This window comes from Tricharina praecox (assembly GCF_024521635.1).
Source record: "Tricharina praecox strain CBS 144465 chromosome Unknown BZA05scaffold_6, whole genome shotgun sequence".
NCBI classification, from domain to species: Eukaryota; Fungi; Ascomycota; class Pezizomycetes; order Pezizales; family Pyronemataceae; genus Tricharina; species Tricharina praecox.
Window position 1 is genome coordinate 626,545 of NW_026250408.1, and position 19,888 is coordinate 646,432.

At 53.1% G+C, this 19,888-nt stretch overlaps 4 protein-coding genes across 4 annotated transcripts; 2 read left to right on the forward strand and 2 right to left on the reverse strand.

Moving 5' to 3' along the window:
- Positions 1-1,097: 1,097 nt before the first annotated feature.
- BZA05DRAFT_349971 (beta-1,3-glucanosyltransferase) lies at positions 1,098-3,609 on the reverse strand. Its single transcript, XM_051481265.1, has 4 exons — positions 3,126-3,609; positions 2,243-3,046; positions 1,796-2,190; positions 1,098-1,727 (listed from the first exon to the last, which is right to left on the reverse strand). Exons 1-4 carry the CDS (start codon positions 3,214-3,216, stop codon positions 1,440-1,442), a joined length of 1,578 nt encoding a protein of 525 aa, XP_051341588.1. The 5' UTR covers positions 3,217-3,609; the 3' UTR covers positions 1,098-1,439.
- Positions 3,610-10,330: 6,721 nt separating this feature from the next.
- BZA05DRAFT_349973 (1,3-beta-glucan synthase) lies at positions 10,331-16,708 on the forward strand. Its single transcript, XM_051481266.1, has 5 exons — positions 10,331-10,524; positions 10,650-10,690; positions 10,759-12,998; positions 13,059-16,200; positions 16,259-16,708. Exons 1-5 carry the CDS (start codon positions 10,343-10,345, stop codon positions 16,444-16,446), a joined length of 5,793 nt encoding a protein of 1,930 aa, XP_051341589.1. The 5' UTR covers positions 10,331-10,342; the 3' UTR covers positions 16,447-16,708.
- On the forward strand, positions 16,662-17,095 carry BZA05DRAFT_391119 (uncharacterized protein). Its single transcript, XM_051482944.1, has one exon. It carries the CDS (start codon positions 16,726-16,728, stop codon positions 17,005-17,007), a length of 282 nt encoding a protein of 93 aa, XP_051341590.1. The 5' UTR covers positions 16,662-16,725; the 3' UTR covers positions 17,008-17,095.
- A 117-nt stretch (positions 17,096-17,212) lies between these two features.
- On the reverse strand, positions 17,213-19,685 carry BZA05DRAFT_235960 (chaperonin Cpn60/TCP-1 family). The gene is made up of 7 exons (XM_051479855.1): positions 19,602-19,685; positions 19,398-19,535; positions 19,145-19,311; positions 18,499-19,074; positions 18,321-18,439; positions 17,567-18,263; positions 17,213-17,503 (listed from the first exon to the last, which is right to left on the reverse strand). Exons 2-7 carry the CDS (start codon positions 19,441-19,443, stop codon positions 17,441-17,443), a joined length of 1,668 nt encoding a protein of 555 aa, XP_051341591.1. The 5' UTR covers positions 19,444-19,535; positions 19,602-19,685; the 3' UTR covers positions 17,213-17,440.
- Between the last annotated feature and the right edge of the window lie 203 nt (positions 19,686-19,888).

The following is a 19,888-nucleotide window of genomic DNA, read 5'->3' on the forward strand; positions in this document are numbered from 1 at the left end:
GTGACGGTGTCCACTGTCCACAGCAGCGTTGTGGTGGGCTCAGACCCGCGTCGCCCATAGGTACACATCTGGCGTACATACGGGACAGAGTTTATTTCCTGGCGTGGACTGTGAAGAATACGTTTGAAGCAGCGGCGTGGGTGAAGCTCAAGCTCAAGCTCAAGCGCGCGCACGCCTTATGTGGTATTCGCTACGGCGGGAGCGCCTACTGTACTGAGTACATATCACATCGAGGCCGCCAGTCCGCCAGTCCGGCCGGATGATCATCGTTCTTCTGCGGACCCGGGGGATCGCGCGCATTCGTTCGGCATAGAGGATCGTGTGTATGGCCGACTCGATACTCTGCTGTAGACATCGCGATGCACAGGGAATCGCAGTGCTTCAATCGTGGTGAAAGATATCCACATCTCCGTCGCGCACGCTTGCTTGCCGCATCCATCCAGCCATTCCGATTCCCGACCACCTTCCTGGGCAGCGCCACCACCACCATCACCTCAATCTTCACTTCACCTCACCTCACCCCGAACAAAGCTAGAGGGCAGAGTCAAACTCCACATACGGTGCCGCCGTTATCTTCCATCCATCCATCCAGCATCCACCCAGCATCGTCATGCCGCTTCGGCACCCGTCCCAGGGCATCCAGCCCCCCTCCGCCACAGCCAACGCAGCGCTCGCTCGCCGCTCGGCAATCAACTCGATTGGGCGGGAAAAGATAACCGTCCATCCCACCCTTCCAAGTTCCCACCCTTCCAAGTTCCCACCCTTCCCTTCCCGCTAACTTACCAAACCGCTTAGGGCATGAAAAAAAAGTTCTTTTTATAGAGTAAAAATAGAGTAGGTAGCTGACGCACGAGGGTTTGAGATGAGGTGGCGAACGAACGCGGCATGGCATGGACGGTGGGTGGATGCTGGATGCTGGAAAAGTCGACCGACCGGTAGAGTACGTTCCATGCTGGCGACCAAGGCGTGGAGATTTGTGGTAGCAAGGATGTGCGTGGTGTGTGGAAGGCTGGAAACTCGTGTGTGTATGGGTGTGTTGTGTGGCATTCCTGTTTGCCTCGTCTGGGCGTCTGGGCTGACAGGCTTCTAGAAGGGATGCCGGGAGTTCCATTCATTCCCCTCCTGCTCCTCCTCCTTTCGTCCGAGCAAACATATCGCAGCAACATTGTCGCCCTCGTGCTCAAAGTAAGAGGTTACTTAAGAATGATATTACCTATAGACAATTCAAAAGCAAACAGCATGTACGAGGAGTAACAAAGAGAAAGAGAAAGAAAAAAACGAGACAATACACGAGCAACCCAGAGTCTGTTGTACACTTGTTCTCCCATGCAGCTGTGCTTCCAGCAATCATTTACAAAGCGGCGCGCGCCCCCAAAAAAAATCGAAAAGAAAAAAAGCCATCAAACGAACACCGGCATCATCTCAGCTTATTAACTACTCTATACCAAGATCATAGCAGCACCGCCAAATACAGCCATTACCATGGCAAAGCCAATCTTGAGCGCTCCGAACTGAACACTAGGAATCATCATCGCAGTCGAGCCGGAGCTGCTGCTGCCGCTGCTTCCAGAGGAAGATGGCAACGATGTGACCGTTCCAGTTCCCTCAACACCCCCGGCTTCCTTGATGAGGGTAGCACAGGTTCCGGTCGCAGTCGCAGCCGTCTGCGTCTCACCCTCTCCATCGAAATCGCACGAAGTCGAGGCCTTGTCCTGGGCGAGGTAGTACTACAGAATGATTGTCAGTCTACCGATACAGGGTAATTAAATGGAGGTTATTGGATTATTTTTCATACCGCGTTCATAGCCCAGGAGAGACGCTCCTTGGAGTTACACATGGAGTAAGCACCGTACTCGCCGGTGGTTCCGTTTCCGTTGATGCCAGTGCAGTCGGTACCTCCTCCACAGATGTAAGAGAACAGGTCCTCGAACTTCGAGGTAGCAATATCGGATTTGGCAACACAGCCAAGGCCCTTCACCATGCAAGAACACAGATCCTGGTTCGGGGTGGGAGGAAGCTTAGAGGAGGCTCTCCAGGCGGTGCCCTCTGCGGGGCACTCCTGAAGCTTGGTGTTGGTAGGGGTGAAATCATCCATCTGCAGCGTCTCGGGGCTGATCTTGGAGAGCTGCGTCTTGAGGTTGGTGAAGTCTGTGAGCTTGGAGACCTTGTCGTCCGTGATCTCGACAAGTCCTATTCAAAGTGTTAAAAAAGATAGGTAGAACTCTGGAAATAGCGAACATACCATAATCGTTGGCCTCCTGGTTGTACATGTAAACGATTCCTCCAGACCAGACATCCGTCATGTCACTACCGTACAATGCTTGGACCTCAGTGAACTTGCGAGGCTGAACCAGGTTGCATCCATACTCGGCGAAGAAGACGGGAACACTGTAGTTGGCATACTCGGCAGTACGGACATCGTAACCCGACTCCTTAAAGGTACTGGCACCACACCAAGAGTAGATGTTGTATCCCCAGAAATCCACACCCTCGTCCGCAGAGTTGCAGTTGAAGTACCTGGCCAAGTCGAGACGGATGTCGGCATCGTCGTTGGTCGCGTATCCAACGGGAATGGCACGGTAATTCTGCTGCTTGATGTACGACTTCATGTCGCGAACGGCAGCCTTGACATAAGCGGAAGCAGCAGTGTTGTTGGCCTGGTTGGAGACCTCATTTCCGGCGAAGAAACCGAGAACGTTGCTGTAGCTCTGGAGGGAGTCAATCACGGCGGTGTAGCGAGCGTAGACAGTGTCGTCCCACTGAGGAGAGTCACGGTTGATGGACGTCTGGGGCTCCGAAAGATCGCTGACGACGTAGATGCCCGCATCCTGCAGCAATTTCATGCACGCAGTGTGGTCCGCAGTCGGGTCGACAGCATACACACGGATGGTGTTGGTTCCCAGCTCCTTCAACAAAGGGACATCACGCTTGCAAGCGGCATCATCGGCGAGGGGGTCTTTATAGAACTTGGTGGAATCGGTGCTCTCTTGCTGATAAGCAACACCCTTCATGTAGAATTGGGTTCCATTGGTTTTGTAGAAGAATTCTGTTCAGCAGCACCACCATCAGCGATTGTTATTTTTTGCCGCAAGACGGCGGTTGACTAGGTAGGCAGTTTGACGTACTGTTTCCCTTGGTTACGATAGGATCAAGATCGGCGGCCACGAGGGAGACCAATGTAGCGGCCACAGCCACGGTAGCGAGGGCAAACTTCATCTTTGCGTCTCTTGGATATCTGGGCGTGCTGCCGGGTGTCTCTCGATTGGTTTATCTTCGGTGTTCCAAGACTCTTGGTATTGCGAAAAGGAAATCGGACGGCCGAAGTCGGTGTAGGGTGGGTCCGTGAGCTTGAGCGAGTGAGATGCAAAAGGGGGTTTAGACAAGGCCAAGCTAACGAGCGTGGGGCGACTCAAGAACGAGCGGCAATATGTAGGAATTCGAGGCTGAAGAGAAAATGGAAAGGAAGAGCTGACGCGAAAGGAAGAGGAGGAAGAAGGAAACGGAGTTGTTGATGTAGAAGTAGAGAGAGAGGGATGGGGTGTCTAGAGGAGGAGGGAGCGAAGAGGGACGACGACGACAACCGACAATCACTGCGACCCACTCTAGCACTATGACGAACTGGCATTACTACTTCTGGAATAATCATGGAATTCTTTTTTGGATATTCCGGTGTTTTGGGGGAGGTTCAGTCAGCATTTTTGCTTGTTGCCCTGCGTTGCTTGCTTGCAATTCAGCTGTGCCATGCTCGATTGGTTTGAACTGGGAGGGTTGTGAGTGGGAGGGGAGGAGGCCGCGTAACCAGGCACTCCACTCTGCAGTGCTGGATATTATTTCGGTCCCCGTCCGGCGCTTCTGTGACACCTCCGACGGTCTGCTCCTCACACCAATCACACAGACACGTCTCGAACCACCGCAGACGCAGGAACGACAGCTGCTGCCGCCAGGTTCTGGGTGCGCGCACGGGCGCCTTACTGCCTTTCCCGAGATGCGCTCCGTTTTGTGTGTTTAACGCTCTTGCATTCAAATCCGAATTCCGAGGATACAGACTTGGATCCTTCTTCCATGTGTGAAGAGTAAAGTATGAGGTAGGTACTTTGCACCGGTACTCCACTTGGCTCGTCTGCTCGAACGGTGAAGTCGAAGAGGTTTTCGCAAGGTACCTTCCCTGGTGCTTACATCTTGCTGGCAGCGAATCGTGAGCCCGAGCACACAGTTCTGGATGCAAGCGGTAATTCTCCCGCACATCCGTTACGGGACAGGATGGTGGAGATGATGGTGGGCGATACCTTCTGGGACCAGCGTTTCAACGATGCTCGCCGTAACACGGGTACTGCGGCATCGTCGTTGCGGAATAGATGGTGAGCATCATCCTAGTCTTTATTCGGATCGCATACTATACTCCATCTAAGCATCTTTTTTGAGATCATCTTAAGCTTCTTCGGAGTTGCAGATGCCGATAATGGAGACGAAGATGTTGGAGTTTACACGGAACCATCACACAGCATACGTGTGTGTGGGTGAGCACAGTTGTGTACTTAGCACCACCGACCCTCCGCTGAGCGAAGGGAACACTGCCCGGCTTACTTCGAGTTGGTGACATCTGCGCCAATCCCCATCTCAGCACCCAATATTTCCGCTACCGGTGCCGTGGACCGATCATTCGAACGCCCACATGAGTTATTCGCCTAGCTACTATTGCAATTGAAGTCCGCAAGACAGACGAATGCTCTAGAGCGTGGAGGAGTTCTCTCTTGATGGTTTTACTCTATCCATGGGTGGCCGGCTGCATCCGTTCCTTGAGCTTCCGCTGCGAAACTTCCCCCCTATGCATGCGGAACCCGGCGGGATCGGGAAGCTGCAGCGAGCTGACTTGAGGCTGTGCAGTTGGTACGAGCGTTTTGTACCTCATGATCAACTCGACTGACACTCAATCGGGCGCGCGCAGCAGCAGTTGGGCATATACACACTAACCTACCAATGCGCCTAAGCCTTGCGCTCGCTATACACCAGCGCCGGATCGCAGCCTTATGTACCCTAAGCCCAGAGACAAGCCTTTGACACGATGTGCTTGGCCAGAATACTATTGACTGGCGGTTGATTTTCCTTGGGGGCGGCAACGACAAAGGAACAGGAAGCGGGGCCAGAGACCACAACTTGGAGCCGCGATTCGTTCTGTTCTGCGAGTCTTGGAACAGCAGCACGCGCCACCTCCGTGTTTTGTGTTTCGTTTTCCTTGGGCGCGCCACATGGCGACATCGACGATTCAATGGGGATCTTATGCACTTTACTACGTTCACCAAACCTGCACTTCCGCAATCGCTGAGAGCTTGAGACAGCGGCACAGCACAGCACGTCGACGTGTGCCCAGCCAACACGCTCGGGAGTCGACCATTCTGCACTTCTTGAGGATGCGTTAGTATCTACTCAAATTCCCGTTACAATGCTTCTCTCGAACCTACAGCAACAGGAAGGCCGTAGTTATATATAAGGCCGTCAAAGCCCACCGCTTCGCTCTTGATGAGGACGGGGAGCTCTTGGAGGACTACAGAAAACCACTCAATTGGTATTCGCCGCCATTCAGCCAGCCTTCCCGACGGATGAGAGGCAGTACCTAGCACTCCAGCTGCGAAGTTGCGGACCATGAGCTCATGAGCTGACGAAGAGCTCGAGTTCTATGAGGTAACTAGCGGCTTGGCCGCTTCGGTTTCTGGGGATGGCGGGGCCGATCTCCCGTGGTTATGCTTTGGCGGGACAGAACAGCCCTTGGGACTCTGACTCTGACTGTGGTCACGGCATGTATGATGCGATGCGCGCCTGGAGGCTGGAGCTCGACTTCGCATGCCATCGTTGCTCATTCACGGGCATGCATATGGTCCCGAATGTTGATTATCAGGCGCAGGAGTGCCTGGTACTCTAATGACAAGCAATCCGGCTCCTAAACCTGCTTCGCCGCTGTTCGCAAAGCAGAGCAACATCCGACCTTCGACCCTCGGTGCTCGAAGTGCACATCGCTTGCACATCGCTTGCGGCGGCAATGGGGGTGGACAGTGGACAGCCAGAGGTCCAAACACATCCGGCCGGCCATCCGTCCATCCGACGGTAAAGCGCCCAGCGCCCAGCGGCTAGGTATGTAAGTTCCGGCCAAACTCGCCGAAGACTCGCCGAAGACGGCGGTTGGGTTAGTTAGGTTAGTTCCCCGGCCGGCTAGCCAAGCCTCGGGACGTTAATACACGGGTTTTATCGCGGGAAGAGCAATATGGCGAGGACAGAGACGGTGGTGTGTGCTGGATTACGGGCTGAGGCATATACATCTATGCATCTATGTACTGGCTGCGAACCCACTGCGGGCCGAATCGTCAAACATGCTGCAGGTACATATGAATGGGCCATATTGGCGGACTATGTACACCCAAATGCCCAAGGCGGTTGTGTCTGATGCGTGACCAGTAAGTAGTGGCACGCTGGAGTATGTACGAGTTTTCAAATCTGCAATACGGCTCTAGGCTCCATGGAGTGCAGTAAACATTAGTTACCTACGGCAGTTCTAGCAGAACTTGATCATGGCACATGATTCGATTGATTTGGGCAAACTGCTGTCACGAGATTCTGGACAGTGTATATGCCTATAGGCATAAATAACAAAGCCCGCTGAGCTGCAGGACATACCTTAGGTATATAGAAGAAACGGCATCGAGAATCGCGATCGGCCACATAGAATCCAACAACAGTGAACACAAGAGCAGAGCAAGCAGAAAGCGACCGGGAATCTTCTGCCTGGGTACTCACGTGTCCATCCGACCCATCCAATCCATCCAGATAACGAGCGAGCACGGAGGTCATCTTCGCGGGGGCAAGTCAGAATACCTACAAAAGAGATGGTGTCTTCAATGAATCCAGGTGGTGGCCCTTCGGTGGTGAAGTCCGTACTCTAACTAATCCCTGTCGAACTTCTGCTCCGTGATGTCAATGTCAATGCAAGGCCGCCGCAACGGCGAACTCTCGCGATGTGTATAGAGAGTGCACATCGATCTCATGCACGCCGATGCAATTACCGTCGTCTTCATGCATTCATGCATCGGTAGAGTGCCATTCTTAACATTGCGTGTGGGGAACTACAATATCATATCCTTTCTTCCTTTCTTCCTTTCTTCCTTCCTTCCTTCCTTCCTTAAGTCTTGACTCTTGACTCTTGACTCTTGGCTCGTGGGGATGGGGTTTGGAAGGCCGGAGTCCGGGCTGCCACTACTATGATAGGATATAGGAGTGCGACGGTTCGCCATAGTCTAGGTAGATAGGCTGCATGCGAAATAAACTGAAGATCTCTCTCTCTCTATGATAGGATAGGTATAGAGCGTCGACGAAATGGAAATGACGTGTATGGTGGGGACGCCAAGAAGATCTATCTGTCGCTCTGTCTCTCAGATTCTCTCCCTCTGGATTCTGGAGACTGGAAGGAGGGAAGGCTGCCACTCACCCTGCGGATTCTATATGGAGAGTGTGTATGTACCTATAGGCTACTACCTATGATACCCAGAGTAGAGCATCCACTATCTATCGTCTATTCATCACCACGTCATTGCTGCCTTCTTCGCTACCTGTCTTTCCTCTGAATCCCATCACGCGGCCATGCGCATGGTGTTTCCCATGCTTCATTCTTTCAGGCTTCTGCCGATGCCGTCGAGCAATAGAATCGTCGCATGGAGGATTAGAGTATGTAGATGGGCCTTCGTAAGTACATAGACGAAAGACCCGGATATACAAAGTGATATGTAGATGCAACGCCTCCACTCCGTCTTGCCACAGCATCGACGAAATCACGAAACGAACCTATCGGGAGTTACCGCGTTTTTAGCACGCCCTGATCGGTCCAGTGTTTCAGCGTGTGATCCGGGACGGAAAGCCGTACCGGTACCTGTACTAGCAAGCTTGCAGACAGACGAGCAAAGGCCCAAGGGATCCGGTAACTTTTTTTCCCTGTACATTCGTGCCTGCCTATGTTGCTTGCATCTTACCTCTCTCCTTTGCTGAGGAATCAACATCGCATCGCCATGGATTCGGGGCGAGGGGAGGAGTGATGGAGGGGTGAATATCATATGGATGTATAAGTAGGGGGCGGATGCTTAACAAACCGAGAGGCCGGCCGGGCGGTCGGCCGTTTTGTGATTTCCTCTCGCCGGGGGGAGGGGGGACGGGGGTCGCTTGCAGTTCTGCGACGCAACAGCTTTCTGTCTTTCCGGTTTCTTGCAGAGCCTTGATATGATATGCATCCCATATGATATCCATCTCACTCCTCCCTCCTCCCTCCTCCCTACTCAAAGTTTTCTACCCAGAGTAGAGTAGGGTAAAGTAGAGAGCAGATACGACGATCCCTGTCGATTTCTCTCCTTTCCATTCCGTGCCAGATGACGCCTCCTCCATTTCCTTTCCGTTCCTGACGCTATACCGCATTGTCGACCCCTGCGGCTGGAGAGGACGAGTAGATATGATGCTAGACTCCATGTAGAGTAGATTACGGTATGCAGAATGGCTTTCCATGCTGCCTCACCACCACCACCCCTTATCGCCGCTCGGAGGGCATTCTGTATTTTCCGGCGTTGTAGTTTTTTCTTTCCTTGTCGTGGCCTTTGGGAGGTCTGAAAGTTGTCGCGTCGTACGTCTCGTGTCGTATCGTGCTGTGCTGTGTCATGTTCGTATGATGGAGTATAGGTATTTTATCTCCTGCGATCCGGCTGGGTTCCGATCCGCGGACGTGGAAGGTGGCGGGATTCCAGGGTGTCGAGCAGTGGAGCGGTGGAATTCGTCGGGGATTTTTTGGGTCCCTCCTGGTCGCTATGGGGGCCGGGACAGTCGTGAGGGAAGTGGGCCGGAGTCCTGAGATATGGGGGTCGAAACGTGACGGTTAGATATCGAAATCGAAATCATTCGGCCGGGGGGTCGTCGTGGTGGCAACAATCAGGCGGGCCCGTCGCCTTCTTGTTGCCCTTGTTGCCCTTGCCGCCCTTGTCCCCCCTTGCTGCCCTTGTCCGCTTAGCTCCTATCCGATAGAGTCCTACTCTATACTGCCACTTCCAAACACTGCCACACCGTGAAACTCAATCCCGTGCGTGCGTTCGTGCATCCCCATCATCAATCCATCCCCCCCAAAGACAATCCCAGGCTGGAGCGCACGCCCGCACGCATTAATATTTCGCCTGTGTATGGCCGGCAAGTGGTGGTGGTTTCCAACATCGCAACGCAGCCCGTCGCACTTCTCTCCAACTGCTGTCCCCCAAACTCTCTAGCGCCCCGAGCTGCGTCCACTCTGCCATCCACGATCCCCTTCAATCCTTGTTGCGCACGGAACATCTTCTGCTTGCTTGCCCTGCCAGCTGCTGCGTGCTGTGCTTGCTGCTTGCTTGCTGCTTCTCTGCCTGCTTGCCTGCTTGCGCTTGCTGCTTCCTACGATTCTACATCTTCTCCTTTCCTTTTTCTGCTCGCTGTCTGTCTCACTCTCGGAACTACTGCCATACTCAGTCGCTCGCTCGCTGCCGCTGCCGTGTGTGCTGTGCTGTGCTTGCTGCTTGCTTGGTGCTTGTTGCTTGCTGCTGCTGCTTGTGAATTCCGTGCTATCGTGCCTGCTTGGTGCTTGGTGCTTCTCAACCCCCTTCCTTCTATCTGCCTCACCCAGTCCTTCTTTCCACACACACACCCCCCCCCCTCAGAATCCCAGCCCGCCAATCCTAGCACTCGCCCCCCCCTGGTCGATCGCTACTACTACGACTACTACTACTACAACTGCTCCCCCGACGACTTCCCCCCCGACCTCCTCTCTTCCTCTTCCTCCCTCTCTCCTTCATCTCCAATCTCTCCCTCCGCCAATCCTCCCCTCCCTCCCTCCATCCAACTCAGTCTCTCGTTCTTCTGTTGGTTGTGTTTTGCAAAGTTGGGTGTGTGTACTCGTGTACCCCCTTTTCACGTCGACCCTCGCTGAGCCCCAAACGCTCAGTAAACAAAAAAAACAACAACAAAACCAAATAACAACACGCTCCGAAATCAAAACTGGCTTCGAGCTCTACACAACACCGCTAGCAGCAGTTCGACCACTGGGTGCTTTTACCCACCATACAACACCTTTGTAATACATAGTAGACAGCACTTCTGAAACCTTCTGGGTGAGTTTTACTGCTGCTTAACTCTATTCCCTACCCCCCCACCCCTTAAATTCTGTCACAAGTTTCCCTGCCGCCTCGGCTTCGAACTTTGTCTTCTTCAGACGTTCCCCACTCAAAGTTTGACCTAGTATACGTGACTGACCGAGTTCTTGCGACAAAAAAGTACCTAATTCAAAAAGAACACGCCCGTCATGTCACGGCCTCAGCAGCCGTACGACGACCAGTACGGTCAGCCACAACAGCATGACTCGTACTACCAGGACGACTATGCTCAAGGCCAGCAGCCGCCGCAGGGTGGTCAGTACGATCAGGCCTACGATCAGCACGGACAACCGCCACGTCAGCAGGGAGAGGACGGTTATTACGACGAGAAGTATGTGCTTTCAGGTTCCAGCGGATCTACTGCAAGACCATCAACTGACCAAACCCGTCTTCTAGCGATTACTACAATGCCGCCCAACACGGACAGGCCGGTGACGCCTACTATAATGACGGCAGAGGAGGCTACGAAGACGATTACTATGGTGACCAATACTATGGTGGATTTCTGCCGTTTCCTACCGTTTCCTGCATTCTGGAGAGTAGTCGAGCTGACTGTTGCTCTTAGATCAAGCTCCTGCTGCCGGCCAGCACCCTGCGACCAGTCGCGATCCCAAGGGAAAGCGAAGAGGCCAAGACTCGGAAGAAGATTCCGAGACTTTCAGCGACTTCACCATGAGATCGGACATGGCTCGTGCTGCCGAGATGGATTACTACGGCCGTGGCGATGAGCGGTTCACTGGCTACGAGGAGGGCGGCGCCGGCAATGGGCAGCGAGGATATCGGCCTCCGTCTTCCCAGGTATCTTACGGCGGCAATCGTTCATCCGGCGCTTCCACTCCCGTGTATGGTGCCGATTTCTCGGGCGCCCTTCCCATCGGGCAGCGATCGAAGGAGCCGTATCCCGCATGGACGTCTGAGAATCAGGTTCCGGTTTCGAAGGAGGAGATCGAGGACATCTTTTTGGACCTTGTCAACAAGTTCGGTTTCCAGCGTGACAGCATGCGCAACATGTACGACCATTTCATGACGCTTCTGGACTCGAGGGCTTCCCGTATGACCCCGAACCAAGCTCTGCTCACCCTTCACGCCGACTACATTGGAGGAGACAACGCCAACTACCGCAAGTGGTACTTTGCCGCTCAGCTTGATCTGGACGAGGCCGTAGGATTCGCCAACATGAAGCTTAAGGCCAACCGTAGGACCAAGAAAGCCCGTGCAGCGAAGAAGGCGGAGGGCGCGGCTGATGAGGCCGAGAAGCTGGCTGCGCTCGAGGGCGACAACAGCTTGGAGGCCGCAGAATACCGCTGGAAGACGAAGATGAACCGGATGTCGCAGCATGAGCGTGTTCGACAGATTGCGCTTTTCCTCCTCTGCTGGGGTGAGGCCAACCAGGTCCGTTTCATGGCGGAATGTCTCTGCTTCATCTTCAAGTGTGCCGAGGACTACTTCCATTCGCCCGAGTGCCAGCAGAAGGTCGAGCCTGTCGAGGAGGGAACTTACCTCCGCGACGTGGTCACTCCGATCTACCAGTACTGCAGAGACCAGGGATACGAGATTGTAGACGGCAAGTACGTCCGGAGGGAGAAGGATCACAAGGACATCATCGGTTACGACGATATCAACCAGCTCTTCTGGTACCCACAAGGTATCCAGAGGATCATCCTCACCGACAAGACGCTGCTCTGCGACATTCCCGGCCCTCAGCGGTACACAAAGCTCAAGGAGGTCGAATGGAAGAAGGTGTTCTTCAAGACCTACAAGGAAACACGTTCGTGGTTCCATTTGGTCACCAACTTCAATCGTATTTGGGTCATTCACGTCACGGCTTACTGGTTTTACACGGCTTTCCACTCTCCTACCCTCTACACGCACAACTACCTGCAACGTTTCAACAACCAGCCTCCCGGTGCAGCTCGATGGTCTGCGGTCGGTCTCGGTGGTGCGGTTGCATCTTTCATCATGATCTTCGCGACTCTTTGCGAGTGGAGATACGTTCCGCGTGACTGGGGTGGTGCGCAGCATCTCACCAAACGTCTCTTGTTCTGTATCCTGGTCTTCATCATCAACTTGGCTCCCAGTGTGTATGTCTTCTTCGTTGACGACTGCACGCGCAAGGACAAGTGTGGAAAGATCTCCTTGATTCTCGGAATTGTCCAGTTCTTCGTCGCCGTCTTCACCTATTTCTTCTTCTCGATCATGCCTCTCGGTGGGTTGTTTGGAAGTTATCTCACGAAGAACTCGCGCCGCTACGTTGCCAGTCAGACGTTCACTGCCAGTTTCCCTCACTTGAAGGGCAATGACAAGTGGATGTCCTACGGAATCTGGGTCCTTGTTTTCGGTGCTAAGCTCCTTGAGTCTTACGTCTTCTTGACTTTGTCTTTCAGGGATCCCATCCGTGTTCTCTCGACCATGAAGATTGACAACTGTATCGGAGAGTCGCTCCTCGGAACTGGCGATGCCGCTCAGATGCTGTGCAAGCACCAACCAACGATTATTCTCGGGTTGATGTACTTCACCGATCTGATTCTCTTCTTTTTGGATACCTATCTGTGGTACATCATCTGGAACGCGATTTTCTCGGTTGCCCGATCGTTCTACCTCGGTATTTCCATCTGGACTCCCTGGAGGAACATCTTCTCGCGGCTGCCCAAGCGTATCTACTCCAAGGTCCTCGCCACCACAGACATGGAGATCAAGTACAAGCCCAAGGTTCTCATCTCTCAGATTTGGAACGCCATCGTCATCTCCATGTACCGCGAGCATCTCCTTGCCATCGACCACGTGCAGAAGCTCCTGTACCATCAGGTAAATAGTTTTTCCCTTCCAAATTCATATGGTTGATGATCTAACGCGTGAAATCAACAGGTCCCATCCGAGCAAGAAGGAAAGCGTACCCTGCGCGCGCCCACCTTCTTCGTGGCCCAGGAAGATCACTCCTTCAAGACTGAGTTTTTCCCTAATGGAAGTGAGGCCGAGAGACGTATCTCGTTCTTCGCCCAGTCCCTCTCGACGCCTATCCCCGAGCCCGTCCCGGTTGACAACATGCCGACTTTCACTGTCTTCATTCCTCATTACGGTGAGAAGATCTTGCTGTCGCTCAGGGAGATTATCCGTGAGGACGACCCTTACTCCCGTGTTACTCTCCTGGAATACTTGAAGCAGCTGCACCCTCACGAGTGGGACTGCTTCGTCAAGGACACCAAGATTCTCGCCGATGAGACCTCGACTTTCACCAGTGACGATGCCCAAAAGAACGAAAAGGATTCCGCCAAGTCCAAAGCCGATGATCTGCCCTTCTACTGTATCGGATTCAAGTCTTCGCAACCTGAGTACACACTCCGCACACGTATCTGGGCGTCCCTTCGCTCGCAGACTTTGTATCGTACCATTTCTGGATTTATGAACTACAGCCGTGCCATCAAGCTGCTTTATCGCGTCGAGAACCCCGAGGTTGTCCAGATGTTCGGTGGAAACACCGACAAGTTGGAGCGCGAACTCGAGAGAATGGCGCGCCGCAAGTACAAGATCTGTGTCTCTATGCAACGGTACTCCAAGTTCAAGAAGGAAGAGATGGAGAACGCCGAGTTCCTGCTGCGTGCATACCCCGACCTTCAGATCGCCTACCTTGACGAGGAACCCCCGACGGAAGAAGGAGGCGAGCCCCGTCTCTTCTCGGCTTTGATCGACGGACACTCGGAACTTATGGAGAACGGCGCTCGTCGTCCCAAATTCAGGGTCATGCTTTCCGGAAACCCCATTCTTGGCGACGGAAAATCCGATAACCAGAACCACGCCGTCATCTTCTACCGTGGAGAGTACATCCAGCTTATCGACGCCAACCAAGACAACTACCTGGAAGAGTGCCTCAAGATCCGCAGTGTTCTGGCTGAGTTTGAGGAAATGACTGTCGACAACGTTTCGCCGTACACCCCTGGACTGCCTCCTACCAACTTTTCGCCCGTTGCCATTCTTGGAGCTCGTGAATACATTTTCTCGGAGAACATTGGTATCCTTGGTGACGTTGCTGCCGGAAAGGAACAGACGTTCGGTACTCTTTTCGCTCGTACTTTGGCTCAGATCGGTGGTAAACTGCATTACGGACATCCCGATTTCCTGAACGGCATTTTCATGACCACCCGTGGTGGTGTTTCCAAGGCCCAGAAGGGACTTCATCTCAACGAAGATATTTACGCCGGAATGAACGCGCTGATCCGTGGAGGGCGCATCAAGCACTGCGAGTACTACCAGTGTGGTAAGGGACGTGATATGGGTTTCGGATCCGTTCTGAACTTCACCACCAAGATTGGTACCGGTATGGGAGAGCAGTTCTTGTCTCGCGAATACTACTATCTCGGCACACAGCTTCCTCTCGATCGGTTCTTGTCTTTCTACTACGCTCACGCCGGTTTCCACATCAACAACATCTTCATCATCTTGTCGGTGCAAAGCTTCATGTTCGTGTTGATCAACGTTGGTGCCTTGAAGAACCAGGTCGTCGTCTGCGACTACAACCCCGATGTCCCGATCCGAGACCAGCTGCTGCCCGTCGGTTGCCGCAATGTTGAACCTATTCTCGACTGGATCACCCGTTGTATTCTTTCCATCTTCATCGTCTTCTTTATCTCCTTCGTGCCCTTGGTTGTTCAGGAATTGACGGAGCGTGGTTTCTGGCGCGCGGCTACTCGTCTGGCCAAGCACTTCGGCTCGCTTTCGTTCTTGTTCGAGGTGTTCGTCTGCCAGGTTTACGCCAACTCGCTGCTTCAGGACATGGCGTACGGTGGTGCTCGATACATCGGAACTGGTCGTGGTTTCGCAACTGCCCGCATTCCTTATGGTATCTTGTACTCGCGTTTCGCCGGTCCATCGATCTACCTTGGAGCTCGATCCCTCTTGATGTTGCTATTCGCCACCTGTACGATCTGGCAACCGGCCTTGATTTATTTCTGGGTTTCGCTGCTTGCCCTGTGCATTTCGCCGTTCGTTTACAATCCGCATCAGTTCTCCTGGGACGATTTCTTCATCGACTACCGTGACTACCTCCGTTGGTTGTCCCGTGGAAACTCGCGCTCGCACGGCCAGTCCTGGATCGCTTTCTGTCGTCTGTCGAGAACCCGTATCACTGGTTACAAGCGCAAGGCCCTCGGAGACCCCTCGGAGAAGCTCGCCGGCGATATCCCTCGTGCCAAGCTCAGCAACACCATCTTCAACGAGGTTGTCGGTCCTTTCGTGTTGGTTCTGATCACCCTGGTTCCATACCTGTTCATCAACGCGCAGACCGGATTGAGAAAGGAGAATGACGGCAACGACAAAATGACCAAGGACGATCTGCTGCCAACTGGATCGATCATCCGTATCGGTGTGGTCGCATTTGCTCCCATGGCCGTCAACCTCGGTATCTGTGCCGTGTTCTTCGGAATGGCTTGTTGTATGGGCCCGCTGCTCGGCATGTGCTGCAAGAAGTTCGGACCCATCCTCGCTGCCATCGCCCACGCCATGGCCGTCATCATGCTCTTCGCCTTCTTCGAGGTTATGTTCTTCCTCGAGGGATTCAGTTTCTCCAAGGCACTTTTGGGCATGATCGCTGTCGTCGCTATCCAGAGATGGTTCTATAAGCTCATCATCAACTTTGCACTCACTAGAGAGTTCAAGGCTGATACTAGCAACATCGCCTTCTGGACCGGTAAATGGTACGGATTGGGTCTGCACGCAATGTCCCAGCCTGGTCGTGAGTTGCTGTGTAAGATGACCGAGATGGGTTTCTTCGCCGCCGACTTCATCCTTGGACACGTTCTCCTGTTCTTCATGGCGCCTATCATCTTGATCCCCTACATCGACACCGCGCACTCGGTCATGCTCTTCTGGCTCCGACCTTCCCGCCAGATCCGCCCGCCGATCTACACCGCCAAGCAGACCAAGCTGCGTCGCAGACGTGTCATTCGTTTCTCGGTTCTGTACTTCGCCTTGCTCGTCGTGTTCCTGGCTCTGATCGTTGGTCCGATCGCCGTTAGTAAGTTTACCCTATTACTCATCTCACTACTTTTATCGAATACTAACGCATCTTACAGAGAAAATCCTGATTGACGTCGCTGATGGCATGGACCTCCCCATGAGACTCATGCAGCCATACGATGGCAAGTGGAACACCACCGATACCAAGTGGTACGAGGACAATCCCGATGCGGTTGGAGACGGAAGCAATGAGACCGATGTCGGAACCACCACACGCCGTGCTCTGATGGCGCTGTTGATGTAAAGGAGTCTGTCTGCATTCACAACCTACCCTAGTAGCTCCTAAGAGCGAAGGGTCTGGTTCCGTACATAAGTCGGGGGTAGAATGAGATGAGTGTTGTTTGACGAGTGGAGTGAATAATGTTAGCGATATGGTTATGGCCTTTGGATGGAGGGTTTTCGGTGCATGGAATAGATGGGTTGATTGAAGCATTGTTTTTTTTATACTTTTTTTCTTTCGGGGGGGGGGGGGCTTGGATGTGGTTCTTTCTTTTTCCTTTTCTTCTGCAAAAAGACGATTGTCATGTTGGGGGTTAGGGCGGGAGTGGGAAAAGGGATGATCTCCTTTTTTTCCCTCTCTTGCCGTTTGATATATTTTTTTTTACCTTTGGTTGTTTTTTTTGCATCCTGTTCGTTCAATTGTGTCCTGTCCTGGTCCTGTCCTTTCCGGTGTGGGGAAACGTTCAATACCTCGGATAGATGGATGGATGGGTTTGTTTTGAGTAGTAACTTTTTTGTTCTATTCTGTTTCTGTTTCTGTTCTGTTCCTTCGTTGCATATAACCTTTTTGTTGTTGTCTTGGTGATGATCCGATCGGGTGGGATTGGTGCTTTAGTTGATTGGTTGGTATGGTAGCAAGTGGTAGCAGTGGTAGCAGTGGTAGCAGTGGTAGCAAGTGGAGTGGAGTAGGGGGGGTTATTTGCAAAGCACTGTAAAATATTCTTTTACTAGTTGTAAACGCAAAAGTTGGGAATTAATACCTCTGTTCACTTTACTTCATTTCATTGATCCGAGTTTCGATGCGGTGGGGTGATTGATAACACTGCAGTGCAAGTGGAAATGGAAGCGAATAGATTACATCGAGCAACACCGAGTTCCATCTTTCTTTAATCACAGTTCATACAGAATAGAATACCATAGCACCTCAATTTTTAAGTACTATCTAATCTGGTGTTGTGATATCCCCTCGCTACCTATTCCCCATCCCGTCCCGTCCTTCCTACCAGCCAGCCAGCCTTTTACCGTCTGGGCATACCCCGGCCCCGTCCTCTGAGTGCCCGCTGTGCGGCGCCGCGTGGCATCTGTGTACAAACCGAGTCAGTGTCCATAAAGTTAAGTTAAGTGGAGGGGTGGAGAAAACTGACCTGAGGACCAGCATTCGGCTGCTGAGACTCCTGGTTCTTGATAGTCTCATCGACAGACAAGATCAGACATGCAGCCTCCGTGGCGGCCTGGATGGCATTGATCTTTACGGAGACGGGTTCCCAGACGAAGGCCTCGAGGTTATCGCGGATGCCCTCGTTGACGATATCGATACCGGCCCAGATATCGCCCTTCGCGTGGCGCATGCGGAGCTTGTTCAGGAGGTCGGTAGCATCGAAGCCGGCGTTGTCGCACAGCTGTCTGGGGATGATCTCGAGGGCCTTTGCGAACGCGGCGATGACGAGCTGCTGCTTGCCCGCGATCGTGCGCGAGTAGTCGCGCAGGTACTTGGAGATTTCCATTTCGAGCGCGCCGCCGCCGGCAACGATTAGGTCGTTCTTGGTCGCCTTCTTGACGATCATGATGGCGTCGTGCAGGGAACGTTCGACTTCGGCGATGAACTGCTCGGCTCCTCCGCGGAGGACGAGCGTGCAGGTTTTGGCAGCCTTGCAGCCTTCGAAGAAGTTGAAGCGCTCTCCGCCGATTTGACGCTCGTCGAACTTTTCGCACGTTCCGAGGTGGCTGGGGCCGATGTCGGTGCAGGTGGACTGTAAACTGGCGCCGACGGCCTGCAGGACGCGCTCCATGTCCTCATTTGTTACACGACCGGCGCAGAAGATGTTTCGGTCGGCGAAGAACCTGTATAGCTGTTAGCTCTCATCAATGGCCGGCGGAAGAGTCAAGGGGCCGCCGTACTGTGTGGCAAGATCTCCGATTGGCAGCTTAGACAGAACAACCTGTGCACCGGTATCTGCCAGAGCCTGAAGCTTCTGGAAGATAATCTGCCACTCCGCGTCGACAATAGCTTGGTAGTCCTATAATCTCCACGGTAAGCGGGTGCAACTTTCCCACACAATTTCTCGGATATCCATACCGAGACCTGTTCCACTCTGACTTCTGCGTTGTCCTTCTCACTCTTAAGCTCCAGCTCGACGTTCAAACACACAATTTTCGGGTCGGTGAATGACTTTGGCTGCTGCTCGAAACCAGCGTACGAGAACGTCTTCTTGAACGCGACACCATTGACAAACAAGCTGTCCTGAAGACCACCACCAGGAACCTTCTTCATTCCGATCAACTTCTCATTCAGCTCGGACTGATCCAGGGCAGCAACAGCATTCACGACCATCTCGGCGAAGAACACGGAGTTCCGCTTGATGAGCTTGGAGCTCATGGCGGTGGACGCAAGCTTCAACAGCGTATCCCGCTTGTTCGTCTGGTCGATCTTGACAGCAATCTCCTTGATCTTGTTCTCTGCAAGCAGGGCGGCGGTACGGAAACCCTTAACGATGATGCGGGATGAAACGCCTTCCTCCACGAAGCCCTTGCTCTCCTTTAGGAACTCGGCGGCGAGCACTACTACTGATGTTGTGCCATCACCGACTTCGGCGTCTTGGGACCGTGCGATGTCGGTAAGTATTCGTGCCGCGGGATGAACAATATCGAGCAACTAGATAGATGAATCAATCTCAATCAGCGATGCGGCCTTCCTAGTCGTCGAAGCCCCGGGGGTGAGCAACCTTCATCACTGTAGCACCATCGTTCGTAATCGTCTGTCTCCCGTTCGCATCGACGATGAGAAGGTCTCCTCCGTACGGCCCAAGAGTAGATTTGACGGTGTCCTGTACTGCTAGGCATGCGTTGATATTGGACAGCATCTGTCCCCGTCCCTGGGATGCATCCGTCCCTGCAATCGATCAATCAACCTTCTAATCAGCTTTGCCATCCCATCGAGCCCAATCCTTTCCATCTCGGGAGGTATCCCTTACGTACCCTCCTTGAGGACAATGATGGTGGGAGTCTGTCCCGCGAAAGCCATGATGTGAGGTGCGTGGTATGTATGTGTGTTGGGGGGGGGGTGGATGGTGGGGTTCGACCGTTCGACGTGGGTAGTTACTTCAAGACAAGAAACTGCAGCGAAGAGGAACCCGAGCTATCAGCAATCTGAGGAAGGTAGGCACGGCAGGCTGAATATACTTAAGAGTCAAACTTTTCGTTAAATCGACCGGATATGGAGAAGGATGTGAGGTCCTAGTCTTGGATGGTGGAGTGGGCTCTTGGTGAATCTTTTTTGCGGCTCTGCTGCTTATCCAGCAAGCAGTTTACGCATGGCGGTGGTCCGTGCGCACGCTTGTACAACACGCACACGTTATATCACTCGACGAAGACGTAGGCTAGACAGTAGACTCGATCAAAACGGCCGAGTTTCTCTATATAACCTCATCCAAGACAGTCTAAATTATACGCCCAAAGGAAACCAGAAG

What these genes read in the sequence shown, in the direction of transcription:
- BZA05DRAFT_349971 (XM_051481265.1), bottom strand. Translation starts at nt 3,216, where the DNA reads ATGAAGTTTGCCCTCGCTACCGTGGCTGTGGCCGCTACATTGGTCTCC. An exon ending in CCAGGAGGCCAACGATTATG is followed by an intron (nt 2,191 to 2,242) that starts GTATGTTCGCTA and finishes CACTTTGAATAG; the next exon opens with GACTTGTCGAGATCACGGAC. An exon ending in TCTCCTGGGCTATGAACGCG is followed by an intron (nt 1,728 to 1,795) that starts GTATGAAAAATA and finishes ATCATTCTGTAG; the next exon opens with TACTACCTCGCCCAGGACAA.
- BZA05DRAFT_349973 (XM_051481266.1), top strand. Translation starts at nt 10,343, where the DNA reads ATGTCACGGCCTCAGCAGCCGTACGACGACCAGTACGGTCAGCCACAA. An exon ending in GACGGTTATTACGACGAGAA is followed by an intron (nt 10,525 to 10,649) that starts GTATGTGCTTTC and finishes TAATGACGGCAG; the next exon opens with AGGAGGCTACGAAGACGATT. An exon ending in CTATGGTGACCAATACTATG is followed by an intron (nt 10,691 to 10,758) that starts GTGGATTTCTGC and finishes TGTTGCTCTTAG; the next exon opens with ATCAAGCTCCTGCTGCCGGC.
- BZA05DRAFT_391119 (XM_051482944.1), top strand. Translation starts at nt 16,726, where the DNA reads ATGTTGGGGGTTAGGGCGGGAGTGGGAAAAGGGATGATCTCCTTTTTT.
- BZA05DRAFT_235960 (XM_051479855.1), bottom strand. Translation starts at nt 19,443, where the DNA reads ATGGCTTTCGCGGGACAGACTCCCACCATCATTGTCCTCAAGGAGG. An exon ending in CATCATTGTCCTCAAGGAGG is followed by an intron (nt 19,312 to 19,397) that starts GTACGTAAGGGA and finishes GATCGATTGCAG; the next exon opens with GGACGGATGCATCCCAGGGA. An exon ending in ATCGGAGATCTTGCCACACA is followed by an intron (nt 18,264 to 18,320) that starts GTACGGCGGCCC and finishes ACAGCTATACAG; the next exon opens with GTTCTTCGCCGACCGAAACA.